Source organism: Grampus griseus (genome assembly GCF_964374135.1).
Source record: "Grampus griseus genome assembly, chromosome: 5".
NCBI classification, from domain to species: domain Eukaryota; kingdom Metazoa; phylum Chordata; class Mammalia; order Artiodactyla; family Delphinidae; genus Grampus; species Grampus griseus.
This window is the reverse complement of record NC_138998.1, coordinates 67400821-67419350: the sequence shown is the minus strand read 5'-3', so window position 1 is coordinate 67419350 and position 18530 is coordinate 67400821. Positions and strand designations below refer to the sequence as shown.

The 18530-nt window shown below is 37.4% G+C and overlaps 1 protein-coding gene across 2 annotated transcripts in view; it reads right to left on the bottom strand.

The window, feature by feature from the left end:
- Positions 1-270: 270 nt before the first annotated feature.
- CCDC50 (coiled-coil domain containing 50) overlaps positions 271-18530 on the bottom strand; it is a 65986-nt gene continuing 47726 nt past the window's right edge. For both annotated transcript variants that reach the window (XM_082654453.1, XM_082654454.1), the window contains 6 exons: positions 16300-16415; positions 15824-15868; positions 15594-15698; positions 13316-13395; positions 8406-8512; positions 271-6586 (listed from right to left, as the gene is read on the bottom strand). In XM_082654453.1, the coding sequence (XP_082510579.1) occupies positions 6567-6586; positions 8406-8512; positions 13316-13395; positions 15594-15698; positions 15824-15868; positions 16300-16415 (473 nt within the window). In that variant the 3' untranslated portion in view covers positions 271-6566. The remainder of the gene's footprint in view (positions 6587-8405; positions 8513-13315; positions 13396-15593; positions 15699-15823; positions 15869-16299; positions 16416-18530) is intronic.

The following is an 18530-nucleotide window of genomic DNA, read 5'->3' as shown; positions in this document are numbered from 1 at the left end:
AGCCACTTCTCTAACGGATTTTTTTTTTTTTTCCTAACGGATTTGGACTTGGGAGTACTTGTTGAGAATGTTAATGTACTAGGAAGTATAGTGTTGTACATGGTTACAGTAACCAGAATAAGATAAAAAGCTACTGTTATTAAACAAAGATACATTCGGGTTAACTTTGTAAAGAAGAAAAAACAAATGAATATTCCCAGATCTTCCCAAGTCCTTGAATGTGGTAAAGAAAACATGAGACAGAGACCATTAACGTAATAAATGGATGACTGTATTAAGAGAAAAGGACAAGATTGGTGTTTGCCTCCATCCGTTCAGGAAAACAAGCACACGGACTTATACAATACTTTGGTTTAAAAATGATTCATAATATCAATGTTAAACCTGATATTGAAAGAATCCAATGGGTCACAAGGTGTAAAAAACAAACCACTGAAACACAAGCTTGCATAGATGAATGAATGAAGATGTATAACTGGCACTGAAGGGAGCCTTGAGCACTGGATTCTGAATGACGTTAGCACCTCAGCCGCCCAAGACAAAAGAACGTCTCCAGCACCACATTTTTCACTTTCCCCAATGAGGTCATGAGCAGAAACCTGTGCTGTATGAAGGTGGATTGAAACAGACTGTTTCCATCAACTTCTTCCAGAAGCGTGCACACATACCCACTGGTACCCAACATCAGTCACCTTAAGGCATCCAGTGTCCCTCACAGTTTCACTTAATCTCTAGATAGGCATGTGATTTGAGGTGGCCTCCTCGTTTTCTGTCCTCAGACTGGCAACTCTATTCCATTAAGGTTCTGTTCAGTTCCATGAAGTAACTATTTCAAAGCTGCCTTTCCCTCCCGGGCTTGGCTACAAACTGATGAGCACTTGAGATAACATCTCACTTGTTTTTTAAACATCTACTTTCCAAATGTCAAAGGGCTTTCTTACCAAAGCATCCAAAACCTCTGGGCACTGTGCAGTTACCTCTTGCAAGAGGATACTTTTCCAAATTTTGAGACAAATGACAGCACCACCTCAAATGTCCTGAGCAACTTGATTTACATGAACAAACTCCTATACTTTATAATTCGGCACCTTTCAAAATACAATAGTGTTGGGATGGATTCTTCTTAAGGAAAACCGCATTACAGAGAATTCTCATTTTGGAACATCATTTTTATATGCTATCATAATACTTCATGAACTAAGTATTGGGTTGCCTTTAAGAGGCAGGTGAAAAATATAGCTATATCTGAGAAAGGGCATTTGGCTTCCAGTCTATGACAAAGCTGAAGGTATAGCCTATGGGGATTTCAGAGGCTAATTCAATAAGAAATTTTAGAAATTCTGATATCAAAAACCCTCTCACTAAATTTAGAAAGAGTTAGAAACTCTTTTAGCAATTATGGTCTGAAACTCAGTGCAACAAAAATTTATCCTAAGTATATGTATGATGTGTAATAGTATATTCTCTCAACTGTCTTCTCTTTGCTGTCCTTAATCCTTGCTCTTTTGTGAAGGAAATGTCACTTGACCCCTGTCTTTCAATTCTTCCATTCTTTCTATATGAAACTCAGCAATGAATCATGGGGCACTAAGTTACACAATTAGTTCTGTTCTTATCTGAAATGCCTTATGCTATGAAAAAGTTACTCAAGATGAGAGAAACATTTTCTAGTTTGCTGAGAATACACAAAAACATTTAAGTCTATTAGGAACATATATCTAGGCAGTGTTCACACATATTTAAGGGCAAAGAGAATGATTTTTAGGACCAGACATTTCCACAAATCAACATGATTACTTAGATGATTGTGTTAGTCCGTAGCATCAAATACAACCCTAAAACACATTCTGATGTCTCCCCTACCATAGCAAAAGTTTCAGATTGATTTTCTCTTAAAAGTAATAAAATACAAACACTCTTCATATCAACAAATCTCCCATTTGAGTAAATGTCTCTGTTTTGTTTGGTTTTCTTTCTTTGTTAATGTATGCATTTTAATACATAAGAGTGTTGGTGAAATTCTTACAAAACGTAATGACTTCACACTGCATAAGAGAACCTTTGGAAATATCTTCTACACAGTAGCCATAAAAAAGGAGGACAGTCAACTCTCAATTATTTAGGAAGTGATCACCTGAAGAATCCGGTCAGGAAATTCTCTCTCGCCTACTACCAGCCTTCTTGGTCATGCCACTGCTCATTCACAGATGGAGAGGCGATTTGAAATGGAATGACATACCTATCAGTGTGGACGTCACTCACAGCTTGGTGTGAGGATGTCCAAAGCTTCTGATGATGAAGATGTCTGGGGCTCACCTGTGAATTTTATATCTCAATGGAGAGTTGACAGTCGTTCACATATAGGAAATACAGTACACTGACCTTGGTCAGAATCAAACTAATTTAAGGCAATACTGCTCCTCACAGACATTGCTGGCATACAGTGCAGGTCTCCTAAGAAAAGTGACTGTAGAAGTGAGGATTTCCTACTTTACCCTTTCCTTCTTGATTTCTCTAGAAATAAATTCAGCATTTCTAATGAGAGTTAAATGGCAAGAGTAACAACAGCCTCAACTCTTCCCTTTAACAGTCTTATGTATCCTCAGGGATAAAAGAGACTCTTCCCAGAGAACTCTGGGTGACACTGGGCGCCCCGTGCAGCATTATCAGGCCAGTCTCCAGTTTGCTTCTCCCTGCCCAGATGACCTACTACGGACTAGGGAGAAAAAAAGGATCCTATCACCAGTAAGATAAGCAGTTATGGCTTTAAGACTCACAGGCACCACCAGATAGGAGGAAAAATGGGATCATTTTATCTAACTTTTCTCTGACTCCAAGCAGTAAGCAATGGACAAAGTACTCCAAAAGTGTTTTTGTCTTTGTTTCTTTTCCTTTTCGCTCAAAGAGCAGGTTTTGATTTCTGTATGCTTGTTTCTAAAAAGCCAGTATTATCAGAATATAGCACACTATGTAACAGTGAAATCTACCTGAAGGATTCCCTTTTCCGTATTAACGTCCCCAACACAAATAGTGCTTTCCCAAAAGGGAAAAAAGCCTTTGAGTGCAAGTTCTATCTTGTTCTCAGTCCTTCAGAAAGCTGCTTACACAGGGGTCTTACGTCTTTATGTGGCTGAGCATATTACAGCCAATCACCACAGTTATCTTTCAAGGAGATCATCACTGAATAAAGGAATAATCTTGGTACTCCCCAATGTGATTTTTATATAAAGACAACACTCATTAAAAATCAAGGCCCTAGAGTGTTAACCACTTATGTGGTAAACTAAATGCACCATATTATACCAGGTGTTTCCAAACAGCAATCTGGCACAAGACAAAATTCAGAGAACATTTGACAGTAGTAAAGAAAAATAATAATCAGTTGAAAGTTAATCAGTTTTATACTGAAAAGTCCCAGGATTGTGCAAAAGGTACGGACAATGTCTGCAACGGATTTATTCATGGTCCAGTCCCACTGTGGGCCACAGTACAGAAGAAAAGGGGAAAACAGGTCTGGTTCCTAATTTCCTCGTGAGTCCAGTGGAACACAGGCCCAAGTTCACGCATTATGGAATATGTTGATCTAGATCCAAGTGGCCACTGCCATTCTAAAAAGGTTTTCCTCCTGGGAGCATCTATCCGTATCTTTTCTAATTTAGATGTTTCTCTATGATCAAAAACCATATAGTCTTTCCTGCAGTTCATTAGTCTGCTGCTGGTTGTTGTAAAGTCACTTGGGAAATAGTAAGTCCAAGAGTTTGTATGCAAAGTCACCTTCTAAAAATTGCAGTGTTATTTTAAAGCATGTGTAGCAACCGTCCAGTCTCCCAATAAAATTATGTCTAACAATGGTTAGACAGTAGAGTCACATTATTTTCAACTCAGAACATTTAATCTTACCCTTATCTAACCTTGCTTCCAGGCGATGACTTACAAAAAGTTAGGTTGCGGCAATGGGGTGTGCATGTCCAGTAGCCTTATGATAAGGTTCCGCAACGCACTGTGCTCATTCAGTGATACTGATGTTAATGAGACCTGGTCTCCACAGAACAGAGGTATGGAAACAGAGAGATTTTCTAAAGGCCAGAAGTATTAGTTTACATCACAACATTAAAGCATAATACATTGTGGGCTTAAAAATTAAACTGCATGTGTTCCAGCAGTAGGAACAGAAACAAAATAAATGCTTCCATATTTATATAAAAATGACAAAGTGAAAAGCAGAGAACACAGTGAAGAATGCCTGGCAGTTTCTTAAAATACAATTGTTAGTTGCTTCTATAGTCTCAAAGATAACAATTACACTATTTGAATGAGAGTAAGAGGAATTCGACTGGTTGAATTTGATCTGTCTCCTTACTCACAGGGAAAGAGTTATTCTGATACTCCTTAACGTGTTTGCTTTACACAAAAAATTAAATTAAATTAAAATATTTAAAAATTCTAATCTTTTAAAAACCTTAAAAAAAAACACAAATTTTCAATACAGATGCTGAATTTGTGTGTCACGAGGGAAATACCACCTTTGGTCACTCACTAAGACAGCTGAAACACTAACATCCTGGTCACGTGTTAACTCACCTGACATTTGTTTTGAGTAAAATATATCCAGTTAGCATTTTACAATAATAAATACGACTGGATGAAGTAATACATGAGAGGCAAGAGAAACGTAGAATTTGAAAAGAAGAACTGATCATTGTATGAGATAGAAAAATAAACATTTATAAAATAAAAATATGGCAAATGTTGCCCATTTGCCTGATTTTCAAGTAAAAATATACTGTTTTTTTTTCTTTAAAGCTACCATAAAAAACTTTTTAAAACATGAAGCAAAATCACAGGGCAGACCAAGAAAAATATAGCATTACTGTAAATCAACAGTACCTAAACTTTGGATATTGAAACCACCCTCTGGAATTTGATTTAAGGCTAGGGTCTCCGTTTGGTCTGCCCTTGCCTATTTAAATAAAGACTTTTTCTCATTCATTTCATCCTGGACATTCAAAGTCCTGTTATTCTTCCTTTCCCCAATTTTCTGAAATGACTACATCCTTAAGGGTTTTGTTTCTTTCTAGATTATCATTTTCCCAAAACTTAATTCTTAGATATCTTTTACTTAAGTTCACACAGTCCAAAAACTTTATGAAACTAAAGATCTTTCTCAAAATGAAAAACCCAAATCTGCTCTGAGAAACTAGTCTAAAAAGCTTCCTGAATATTGCCCAACTTTAAAGACTATCTCAAAAGATAAGGCAAACAGAAGCCAGGAAAGAATGGATTAACCATTTTTCTCAAGTCACCCACAGATTTCTTTCCTAAACAAACATCACACTAAAATGCCAAAAACGTCAGATTCATACAATGAAAAATAACAGGAAGTCAGGCTGAAAGGATATTATTTATATATATAGCATGACTGATACTTATGTTAACTAACTAGTATGGGAAAAGAGGCATTTCCATGAGGTTAGAAGATGGAAAAAAATTCCATATTTCTTGAAGAGGGGTTTAAAGGTCTGGCACAAAAGGAATCCAATGCCCCTGTGTCATTAACAAATATGTAGAACCAAATAGTTGGATGAAGAACCCCTTTATCAACTTCATGCCCAATTAATCTACTTCTTGACAGACACACAAAATATTTTTGAGAGGTTGCCAACATATGCTGCTATGATCAATCTTACAGCTAGAGAAAATGATGGCAGCACCATGTATAGAAACATCTTTCCAATTCCATTCCCTTCGGCTTTATAAGTAAATGTAAAATAAGAGAAGGGATACAAAATTTTTCATTTTCAGTTTTTCGATTTTCAGTTGATTTTGCACAGACTTTAGTTAAAACTTCACAGAATTAAATTTTTGCTAGTAAATACTAATAGATAGTCCAATGCGCAGAGGCTTCAGAAAGCCTTGCTATTGAGGAGGCAATGGCAGCGACGGTGTTAGTGAACGACATCTAGGCCAATCTTCTCAGGAGGGCATGTAAGGATACGTAAAACCTCTACAGTCCTGGTAGTCTGTTACATATTTCAACTGTTCCAGGTTTTTTTTTTTTTTTTTTTAATATTTTATGGTTGTGATTTTTTTCTTTCCTTGAATAGTAAAAAGCAAATATCTCTGTCTTTTAATATATCATACACTAATGAACCAAAAAAAAGCTATTTCTTATATTCTTTTATTCTGCATTGCATCCAAACATTGTGTTACTTTGATCATTATCTCCACAAAATTCTAATTGCTAAAGAAAGCCTATTCCCTAGATATCAATACTCCATACCTAACGAAAATGGCATTTTATAGAGCTCTTAGATACTATATCCCAGGAAGCATATGCAGCATAAAGGTGGCCAATATTCAGAAGCTAGATTTTCTTGTACTGCCCACGTGATCAGGAATAACCAAAACATTTTAAATGAATGAAAATTATTTATGGTCTAAAAAACACTTGAGGATAAATCTGAGGAATACAAAATATAGGAGAAAAAAATAAGCATGGAATGCATTCTGTATCATCCAGTAATTTTGCTACAGTGAGTCCGTTTTCAAGGCAGGTTCCTAGGTTTTTACGGCTTATAATGGAAACCTGGAGAGAGAAGGAAAAAAGAAGAAAAACGATGAAGGAAAAATCTCTGAGACACTTTTTCTCCCTGCTCAGGTAAAATAATTTACCTATATTTATGTGCATTTCAAGTGGTTCATATTTTGTTTGTTTTTGGTTGTAAGAATACAATTGGCTCTCCATATCTGCAGGTTCCCCATCCACCATGGACTGAAAATAGTCAGAAAAAAAATTTCCAGAAAGTTCCAAAAAGCAAAACTTGAATTTGCCATACGTTTGCAAGTATTTACAGAGCATTCGCACTGTATTACGTATTGTAAGTAATCTAGAGATGATTTACAGTTTAGGGGAGGATGCATGGCAAATGCTATGCCATTTTATACAAGGGCCTTGAGTATCTGAGGATTCTGAGATCCTCGGGGGTCCTGGAGCCAATCTCCTGCAGATACCCAGGTTGAATTTACATTCAGAATCAATGTGTTATTTTAATATTATGTATCAAATGTATGTCAAGGACAGGAAGGCACCTCCTAAAAGTGATGCATGTATATAATTTGAGAAAGAACCTCATGAACTTCCTCCAGTTAAACAAGGGATGGTAAAAAGGCCACCAACCAATGGAAATTGTAGTGTATGGGTTGTTTTGATAATATTCAACTAATCTCATCTTTTAAGTAATGTTTTTTGTCTTAATGTCAACACTGGATGAATGACAGAATGATAGGGAAGCAGGAGAAGGAGAGCTTTTAAAAAAATACAAATGTCTGGCAAAACCTGCCCCCGGAAATTCTAATTTAATTAGTCTAGAGTTGCACCTGTGCAATGGTATCTTGTAATCACCTCAGAAAAGAAAATTTAAGTAAGTTTGGGAAGGCAATCATTAGATTTGGGAAAGGATAATGAAAACATCACCTAATAAATCTTCAAAAACCGTAAAAAAAACCAAACATCAATTGATAAGACCTAATCTTTGTAAAGTCTGTTGCAATCTGCTTTCATATATTTTACTCATATAATCCTGACCATGCTGATACCATTAAAATCACCTCCATTTTTAGATGAGCAAATTAATATGAGAAACTACATTTTCCTCACTCATTTTATGGCTGTCATAAAAATACATCTAAGGGAACGCATACGGTTAGTAGAGGAACTAGACACGATTATTCCTTTCATTTTAAAGATCTGGTCCAACTTAGATCTCATATTTTTTTCTCATTTTCTTTGTCCCATTTTTCTTCCATGTGATGTGTTTTGTGTGATGTGTGTATGTATGTGCGTATTTTAATCTAATTAAGAGAATCATGGGCAGATGAGAAACAAGAGCCAAGACAGGAAAAGCCCAGTAGATCTAGATGCGGGACACAGTCTCCCTTTAAGAATCTGATAAAAGCTATGAACGAACTCTCTCCGGACCCTTGAACCATGTGGGGTTTAGGGGTGCTGATTCTCTGCACAGTTGAAAATCCGTGCATAATTTATAGTTGGCCCTCTGTATACACATCTGCAGACTCAGCCAGTATGGATGGTGTAGTACTGTAATATTTATTACTGAAAAAAATCCATGTATAAATGAACCCCTGTGCAGTTCAAACCTGTGTTGTTCAAGCGTCGACTAACTGTACATAGAAAAGTCCTGTATTCAGCTTAAGGTGTTTGCTTTCTGTTTTTTAATCATTTTTGTTTGTTTTCCAAAAAATGAAGACTATTACAATGATCTTCCAAGAGGAAGAATAACTTATTTTTCCACTCTAGTGATCTATAAGACAGCATCTGGCTTTTCCACCACAGCATGAGGATTATTAAAACGGATCTGAAACCTGACCATATATATTTTTATTACCTTTATGAGAAGACTCTGACTTTGAGAAATGACGTGTGGAATTATGCTGGTTTGTAAAATGAGTGTAATCCAAATCCTCAGCCTCTGTCATGGTAGGTGGTAGTGGCCTGAAAAGAAGTTAGAATTTAAAGAGATACTCTAAGGAGTAATGACAACAATTCCACCTCTCACTGGATCTCTTGGCAAAGACATTTTCAGTAGAAATACAAAGCCAGAATATTTTAGAATCCTCATGTTAGTTCCTGGCCAGTTACATGACCTTGGATAAATTATTTAATCTTACTGTTCCTTTGTTCTGATGCCCATAATTCAATGAAAACAAATATTTTCTGAACACCTAATATGTGTGAGGCATTGTGCTAAGGGCTAGAGAAACAAAGATTAATGTTATCACTGCCACTAATGAGAAGTATACTTTGTTTTGGTAGGTATTACGAAGAAAAAGAGAAAGAAAGGAAAGGATAGAAGGGAAGAAAGTAATTAAGGGAGAGAGGGAGGCAGGTAAGAAGGGAGGACAGAGAGGGGATGCTGGCCAACACAGAAAATTTAGAGCAAAGTTCCTTACACCACTAGGTGGCAGAGTAGAACTTAGAGAAGGAAAGGGCAGTAATACCAATTACATGTGCAACTTTTCATGTCAAAACAAGACAAACTGTAAAAATAAATTGGGAAACTTTTAATACTCCAAACTTTGTATTATTTTACTTATATAACATAGATTTTTACAGACATTTGGCACTGATAAAGATAGAACAAAATCTCTCCCTTTTTTTCGTTGTTGTTTCCTAAACGTGTGCTCAACATTTGTGTTAAAGCATGGAACCAGATGAGGTTAAGACCTGCCAAATATACAGCCACGTTGTAGGATGCGTCGTGTAATTATATATGCAATATGGAAAGCATAAATATTTTGAAGTTTGGAAAGTTATGGTCGGTTTGGGTATAATGGGTTCTGTCATATAAGAATGAGGACAAGTGTTCAAATTTCTCACCCTGACCCAAGCAGTAGGTATCTCCCTGGGTAGTCAGTGTCTGGAAGAGGTCAGCATCGGATGTAAATGTGTATATATATTGAGGGCTATGCTATGGGCTCTGCAGAGACAATCTCAACTTTCAGAATGAGTTTGCATGGTAGCTATCATCCACATATTTTAGAGTTAGATTAGGTTAGATCAGGTAAGCGATCTAAGTTCACACAGTTGGTTAGTGGTAGAGCCAGGGCTCAAACTCAACTGGACTTCAAAACCAGTGCTCTTAACTACTATACTATGCTCTGCTACATAGGTGTGTATTTTTATCATTAGCATTATCTGCATTCAAGATTATACAAACACACACACACATACACACAAGCACACATACTCCTTATACTTTCAAATGGTACGTGGCATATGTTTTTATACTTTCTTACATTTTTATACACATATGATAAATATGAGTGTAACAAATAACGTGGCATTTTTCTTGTTTTTCTTTTTGAACCATTTGTTTACAAATATTAGAAATCAAATCAGTGTTTTCCTTTCATTATTCATGGATATTTATAACATTCGCCTTTAAAAAGTAACATAACACTTGGCAGGGACAGCTGACACAAAGCAATCTGACTCCAGAATTAAGAAAGTTAATTAAAGAAGTAACTTAGGCTCAAGAAAACAGGATTGGTAATCAGGGTGGCAGGCTCTATTTTGTACTCTTTTTAATACCCTCATTAGGTGACTGGAAACTGGAGAAACACAAGCCAACTGGTACTGTCAAAAAAACTCTATGTTGGGCTTCCCTGGTGGCGCAGTGGTTGAGAGTCCGCCTGCCGATGAAGGGGACACGGGTTCGTGCCCTGGTCCGGGAGGATCCTACATGCCGCGGAGCGGCTGGGCCCGTGAGCCATGGCTGCTGAGCCTGCGCGTCCAGAGCCTGTGCTCCGCAACGGGAGAGGCCACAGTGGTGAGAGGCCCACGTACCGCAAAAAAACAAAAACAATAAACTCTATGTTTATTGCCTCACCATCAACTCATCATCAAGGAAAGGGATGCTAAAGAGTGAAACAAAGTATAGGACACCAACGAGTTCTCTAGGATCCCCCCTATAAGGATAAACAAACGAATCTAGAATGCCCTCAGTTCTCTTGGTGTGCTGTTTTGTTCAATATTTGATTACACGGAGAACAAATCTTGCCTTACTGCTTCCAGGGGTCCTACCAAACTATTTGTTACACTGGAGACAGTTACTTCAGTTAAGGGTATTCATATCCAAAGTTGGAAAAATCCTGTTAACTAATAGTTTGTTCTACAGTTTTTGATGTATTAGGATTACTTGTTTCCAACTGCTCGTATGAAATGATTTGTATCTTTAAGCTAATAGTGATAAAGCCAAATATGCTTCAGAATTCACTCAAAATTCATTTCTTTAAGAAGCCCGCCTAGACACCTAGACTAGTTTAAGTGTCTCCTTATGCTCTGCTAACAACCTGTATTTTTCATCCTTAGCATTTAACACAATCATAATAGTTATTTGTATAATTATCTGTTTAGGTTATAAATTTCATAAGAGCAGGAAACAACTTTTTTTGACTGCTGCTTACTTTAGCTCTGGACAATTTATTAGGGTGCTCAATAAATACTTGATAAATGAGGAAAGGGAGACAAATATATTTCATATTCATAAGAATACTGTAGGAACTAAATGAGATTTATAAAATCCTTAAGTTTTTCTAAGGGAAAAATGCAAAACTAAAATACCAAGTAGTATTATTAATATACAATCCTAGAGTTAAAACAATTTGGAACTTGGGTTGAAACTTTTTCCAATTACAAAGAATTGGAATTAACTCAGATTGCCTACTGGTTCTCTATTTTTTTAGACTAGAAATCTTATAATAGACAATGCAAATGACTTTTAACCATGACTGTTACACTTAAGTAAACGTCTTGAACTAGCAAGCTCCATGTTTCTCAACCCTTGAAACCATCTCTTTCTGTACAAATGGATAACTCAACTTCCACCATGATTAAATATGAAAGAGGAAACCGCAGACTCTAACCAGAAAGCATACCTTCTGATATTAGTTGTATAAGATACCTATAATAAGATAATAGGCTTTAAGTTTTAACTATGAAAATATAGGTTTCATAAAATTCTTATTCATTTTTGTTTTGCCATATATAGTCTTTCTGCAAAAGCTATTTAAAGACAAACATTCCTCTTAATTCAATTCAGTTCTATTAGTCATAGGCCACTTCTCACTCATTTACAATAGCCATTTTTAACACAGGATCATTTGATTATTCATAATCAAATACATCAAATATTTTAAAGAGTACCTATTACATTCCAGAAACTTGTTTTCAACTTTAATAAATCCTTTAAATAGACATTCCAGACTGTTCTATCATAGGCTGTCAAAGTTATTCTAAAAAAGCCCAAGGTGCCAAGGTGTTCTAAAAGGCCCAAGGACTTCGAAGACTGCAAAATTACTAACTCTAAAGATGATTTTAATTCCCTTCATTAAAAAAAGCATAATATGCCACACCTATTTACCTACTGAGAACAGTTTAGTTACTTCTTATTTTCCTTGGCTGTTGCAGGGATGTAAATAAAGCTGAAGTATGTAGTTCTAAAATTTGCTTTAAAAGGCATTTGGCATGTGCATAACTAAAAGCTGGAAGAGGAACCAATTTTATACAATTAGACAAACTACACTACTGTTGCCCTAAAAGCTTTACAACCTGATATAATTTTCTGAAACGTATTTATCTTCTGAAAGCCCATGGATTTAAAAGTAGAGTATGGCATTTTAAGGACACTATATTCTCTTCAAGGAAACAAGTCTCGTAGTTTAAATGTGAGCAATGAGTGGCAACAACAGTGTATACTTTTCAGTGTGATAAAATTTTTGTTTTAATAATTAATGAAGGGCTTCCCTGGTGGCGCAGTGGTTGAGAGTCCGCCTGCCGATGCAGAGGACACGGGTTCGTGCCCCGGTCCGGGAGGATCCCACATGCCGCAGAGCGGCTGGGCCCGTGAGCCATGGCTGCTGGGCCTGTGCGTCTGGAGCCTGTGCTCCGCAGCGGGAGAGGCCACAACAGTGAGAGGCCCGCGTACCGCAAAAAAAAAAAAAAAAAAAAAAAATTAATGAATATATTATTAATAATCAGGACCAAAATACAAAGTTTCAATAATTTAGAGTTTTCAAAATATTAGATTTAGTGTTACTTTTGTCTTTTTCTATTTAACGCTCTCTCTTCCTCTTCCAATCAATTTCCCTTTGAAAATCAACAGAAAGAAATAAAGAAAAAATAAAGGTTGCTTCCCCAGAGACTTAAATGTTGAGAACCTGCAGTGGAAAAACAGCAGACGTTCCATAACCATGACCCAGGACTGCTTGAGAGAAGTCAGAAAGTATACATAGCATAGCCACAGCTATTTGATCTAGTGGGATTTAGAACAATCTGCAATGACTCAAATGAGTATTTGCCTAGGACGTTGAGACTCACAGAGAAATGAATTTAGGTGTATGTAAATGTCATGCACACACTAATGTGACCATGAAACTCAGAAAAAATTTAAAACCTGAGATTTTACTTAGGAAAATGGTTAATCTCATCCCTTCCTAGCTGAGGGCAGTCAATTCAGTGACTCCAGAGACAAGAACTTGGTCCTAACCAAAAGTACATCTTTCCTTCTATACCCCAGCTTCTGTAAAATTCTCCGTCTTCCTGATTTGCCTCGTTCAACCCAATTTAAAACTGAAAACAAAGCTTGAAAATAACCCTGCAAGACTTGATACCACCTTACAACTGCAGATTTCTGGATCTCCTTTCCAAGGAACAAACACTCTTTTCAGGCAGCCAACATCTCCTTACTCACCCCAAGATCAAGTTCCTCACTCCCTTTTTCAGGTGTCATCTTACCGTGCTGGCCTGTCATTCTTAGAATGGTGATGTTCATCACTCTCTCTTGACTTTGAGTGTGCTGATTTAGCTGTCTTGGGCTATGGGGAAAAAAAAGAAAAGAAAAACACACACACATACAGAAAACAGCAAACAAACAGAGAAAGATTAGATTTATTAATTATCTAAATGATATGAAACTCTCCTTTAGTAATTTCAGGTTACTTACATCCAGTTGAGCAACTTAAAATATTTTTAAATACAGCCACTCAGAGACAAAAAAATATATAATCATGAAAGTGTGTTGCAGGTTTTCAGTACAGCCAGATGAGTGGGCTAAACACACACAAACACGATCCCCCATAGAGATGCGCTTGGCCACCCATTATTAACAGAACAGCTGCACAGCAGCTGAGGAGAGCTATAACTGATCAGGACCCTATCACGCCTTCCAGGGACAGACGCCCCTCCCCCATATTCTCTGCCTTAGCTCCTCCCTGAAGTACCTAGGTAACAGTATCTGGTGCACATTTCCTGAGTGGTTTTACAGATGTGAAAACCCCCACCAAATGGAAGATGTTAACTACTTGATGACCATGAGCACACAGCCCCCAGGCCTTCTAAAAATGCTCTCCTGAAACCCACCGGGGAGTTCAGGCTTCTTGAGTACTAGCAGTCCCAGACTACTGGTAGGGGGCCTTACAGTAAACGCTGCGCTTTCCTTCCCCACAACCCAATGTCAGTAGAGTGGCTTTACTGCACATGGGTGAGCGGACCCAAGTTTGGTTCAATAACAGAACTGGCGGGACCCCCAGAGTCTGTGGAATCTAGCTTCATGCTCTTAAGCTTATTTCTGAACACCTGACTTAGGGATGGTAATTTTCAAGCTCAGAAACTAAGGCATATTCATGCCAACTTTTCCAGGAGAGAAACAATTCCAGCACCAGTTACAGAATCTAGAGATGACAGAAGTCCTGATACTGCTAGAAATGTGGTCTACCCCCTCTTCCTTTCCTGATTTGCAATCTTTAAAAATACCTACTCCCTCACAGTTAACAAAGAACCTGAGTAACTCCTGGTCAACTACTTATGGTTTAATTTACGTAACAGAAGCATTTGGGAACCCTTCTACCAAAATGAAATATGTCTGTTAGGAAAAATCATGCATTACTAAGAGAGTACAGGAGGGAGATAAATTAAATAATTAACATGCAAATAATATTTTCATCCGCTTTCAGACTCACAACTAGGTAACTGAGCAACAGGCAATAGTAGAGAGGTACTGTTATCATGCTTTCTCTGTCTTTGTTTTCCTCAAAATATGCTGAGACTGTGACAGGATCAGAGACCCAAGGGAGGATTTTGTTTGAGAGAGGGAGGGAAGGGGGGAGGGGAAGAACAGTGCTAAACATCAACCATATCATGGACACACACCCTGGCTCCATCCTTCCAGCATAGTACAAACTCCCTCCCTAAAAGCCTTTACTATATGAATTCTCACCCCCGCTCCTTTGTTGCTTTTCCGTTTTGCATTTTTCAGCCAGCTTGACCTTGTATCTGTTAGCTGTCTATAGTTTATCTTCCTCTCTACATTACACATTATTCTGGGGAAAATCTATCTTTGTCTTTCCCTGTAAGTCCGGAGTGGTCCTTTGCACACAGTAGCTAATGAGTAAGATCTGTTCAACTAAACTTGCAATCACCATATACAACAATTAGATTACAGGAGAATGAACAGCAGTCGCTGACTATTCTGTCTACTATTTCTGATTAACGAGGGGATGCTTACAGTTCAAGCTCATGCTAGAGGGTTTCATATGCAATGATTGCTGGTGATAAGAATGGCCGTCAGTCTGCCATGGGTCAAGTGATGTCAGAGGAAACAGAGACACCTGCACATGATCAAGAAGGAAAGGCAGTATACGCAAACAGGGAAAGTTGAGAGAAGAAGAGAAGGGCACTGTGGAAATTTAAGAGCAAGTGAAAACACTACATTCTCCTGTAAGGCAAGCATAGTAAACCTAAGATTGCTCATGGCCAGAGGCACCTACCTGCATCTCAGCTGGTCTTAAAATGAAGGACATGAGTTTTCCGACCTTAGCAGTAACTTTTTACATAGTTACTTTGAAGAATTCAATATGATTTTTCATGGTGAATCTGACTTTTACAAGTCAGATTCACATATGCAATACAGATAATTTGTATACCCTAAATATATTTGTGAGCTTACCCTAAAACAACGTCTCCCCATTTCAGTTCTAATTGTATTTCTAATTAAAAGCAAACAGACAGACCCTACCTTCCACTCGGGGTCATGCTTTCTTTTGTCCAAAGATGATTTCTCCCGTTCCCTGGCTTTCTTGTAAGCTTTCTTTTCTTCAGCCATTAGAAGTCTAGCGATTTCCTAAACAAAGTCCAGTCAATATCATTGATTGCAAAGTTGCAGGTAGAAAATTGGGATAAATTGGGATAAAAACTGGGATATTTCCAAAGAATATCAGCTAAACAAATTAACTAACACGAACTCACCTCATCCTGAGCTACCTGAGCTGCTCTCATGTCCACTTGGGTAGCCTACGGTATAGAAAATACAAAAAAGTATAATTTAATTGGAATCTGTGTTGTCCATTTAAAAAAAAAATCTTCATAAAAATAAATTGGTATTTGAAACTAGTGGTGATTAACACCCCTGAAGATGATAATCAGTTGGTATACTTTTGTTAGCCAGAGCAGGGTCTATTTTTATCAAATTCTACAGTGGATTCTTAGAGAATTATCAGAACTCAATAAAGGAGAGACAGGGATATGGAATTCTGTTGCTAATGCTTACTCGGTGAGTACAACTGGACACGTTATTCCTATTGTCTTGATATTTCCACCCATAAAAAAGGTATCAGTTTCTTGACAGAGAGAGGACTATAATGCCTATTATATAATGTCAAGATTGATTCAATTCACAAAAAACCCACTAATTCACCTAAAATTCTGTATTAAAGGTTGCTCACCAAAATTTCTTCTTCTTGCAGTTTTCTGGCAATTTCAGCATCATTCCATTCCTGATCCCTGTTGGTCACTCGTGATGGAGTAGAGACCACTTCCTTCATCCCTCTGGGCTTCATTCCTAGAAAAAGCTCAGTGCAGTAAGGCTACTGAGTGTGTTTTCTGAAAAGTGGCAAAATTTATGATAAAGAAATTTTTCTTCAGTATCTAACAGTGACAATACTGCCTCCACTCTAAAATTCAACGTAGGGTGTGCTGGAAATCATTGTTTCCCCTAGGCATGCAAGACGTGATACAGGTAATCCACACATTTAAAACAAAGTTACCCACCCAAACCTGCTGGGTAAAAACTGCCCTCTCACACAGTTTCTCCAGCAGTAGAAAATCATACAAGGAACTGTAAGTGAGGCTTTTGCAAAACAGGAAGTGAAAAAAGATTAAGTCCCTGAAATAAAAAGAATTTAGAGAAAAGCAAGTTATTTGGAGTTTTAAAGAGACTAAACTGTCAAGGCTGGAGGAGATGAGAGGCTTTCCATCTTTTTACCTCGGCCCTGCACACCTTACTTCCGAGGGAACAGAAACAGCATCACCTGTGAGTTATGTGACAGTCCCTATTAACCAGTCAGTGGTCCTGCCAAGTGGCTTCTGCTCTTATGGCCTCCAAACCCACTTGCTTCAGAGCTTTCCTATAGCTCTGATCAGCTTAACGTTGCTAAATTTTACGCAAGATGTAACATAAGTGAAATGTCAGAGAGCACAATGACCTTAGAGTTCTATTGTTCTGAGGAGAAAGGAACATGGGGACTGGTATGGAATTTTGGCTTTTTACTTTGAAATTTTATAAGCAGCATATATTCCTTTTATAACTTTCAATTAAGTGGTAAATGCTAGTGGTTATTCTAAAATTGTGGGTATTTCCTTCTTTGTATCCTTTATAAATTACACTTATTCAAAAATGTGACTGTATTACATTCAAAAATAATAAAAAATTTTAATGCAGTGAATAAGATTAACCATCTGGAATAGCAACTTTCAGTAAATGGATTACTAAAGGGAGAAAGAAAATTTACTCCTAGTTGCCTATTTCTTTACATTAGAGGTTCTCAATCATGTCTATATATTAGAATCACTTGGAGTACTTTACATACACATGAAAATTTTTGATCCAAACCCCTGAGATTCTAATATAAGTAGCCTGGGTGAGATCTGGCCTTTGTTAGTTTATTTTAAATCTTACCAGTTGATTCTTAATTGCAATTACCATTAGAACTACTAGTTTGGTGTATTATGTCCATCAAATTAACTGTACACGAATATAACTTTTATCAAAATGCCTCAGCACATGATTCACTTGCTTTAAACAAAAGAGGAAAAAGGAAAGAAAATGATACAACTAAATTCTGGGCAAATGAAGAGTTTAAATTATCTGATGAAGCCTCTTTTTGAACTTTAAACCTAGCTTTGTGGTAAATCCAAAAGCCACAGACTCATCTGCCTTTCCCCAAATAAAGACTATTAAACCTGGCTTTCTTACCTTCAGGTCTATTAGCACCTGATTACCCAGAATTACAGAATCTACTTCAACTTCACATTATCTCTAGAGCTACTGAATCTTATGCTAAGCTGGGCTGGTTTTAACGCAGATTTCTGAGTGGTCTGGGACAGTCAGGAAACAGTGGTATACTCACTCCCAAGAGTAGATAAAACTCCTTGAGTTATGTTTAGCTTAGTCACAACTAGAAGGGAAGATTCAGGGAAAAATAAGTAAAATTAGATAGGGAAGTTGGCATTGGGAAAAGTCAGTGGACAAGATAGGTTGCTATACCATATGCCCTCCTACAGAAATGGCCCTTCCACGAGCAACCCAAAGCCTAGCTGAGGACGACAGGGGAGATCACACTTATGCCCTGCTCTTTCAATTTTGCCATCTGGGGAAAGAAGTACAATGGAAATGTGCTCAGATTTCAAGAACTAAACTTTCTCCACTACTATGCCTCCTACTCTACACCACAAGATTAACTGAGAAAATATTTTGTTTTAATATCAATCAAAGATGCTTGGAAGGCATTCAAATGAAACAGTCAAACAAAGAGTCTTATTTGGTTTGAAAGGTGTTAAGACTGTGACCTCTTGGCAGTTAAAAAGAGAATTACACATGGGAATTCCCTGGCGGTCCACTGGTTAGGACTCCGCACTTACACTGCCAAGGGCTCGGGTTCAATCCCTGGTCAGGGAA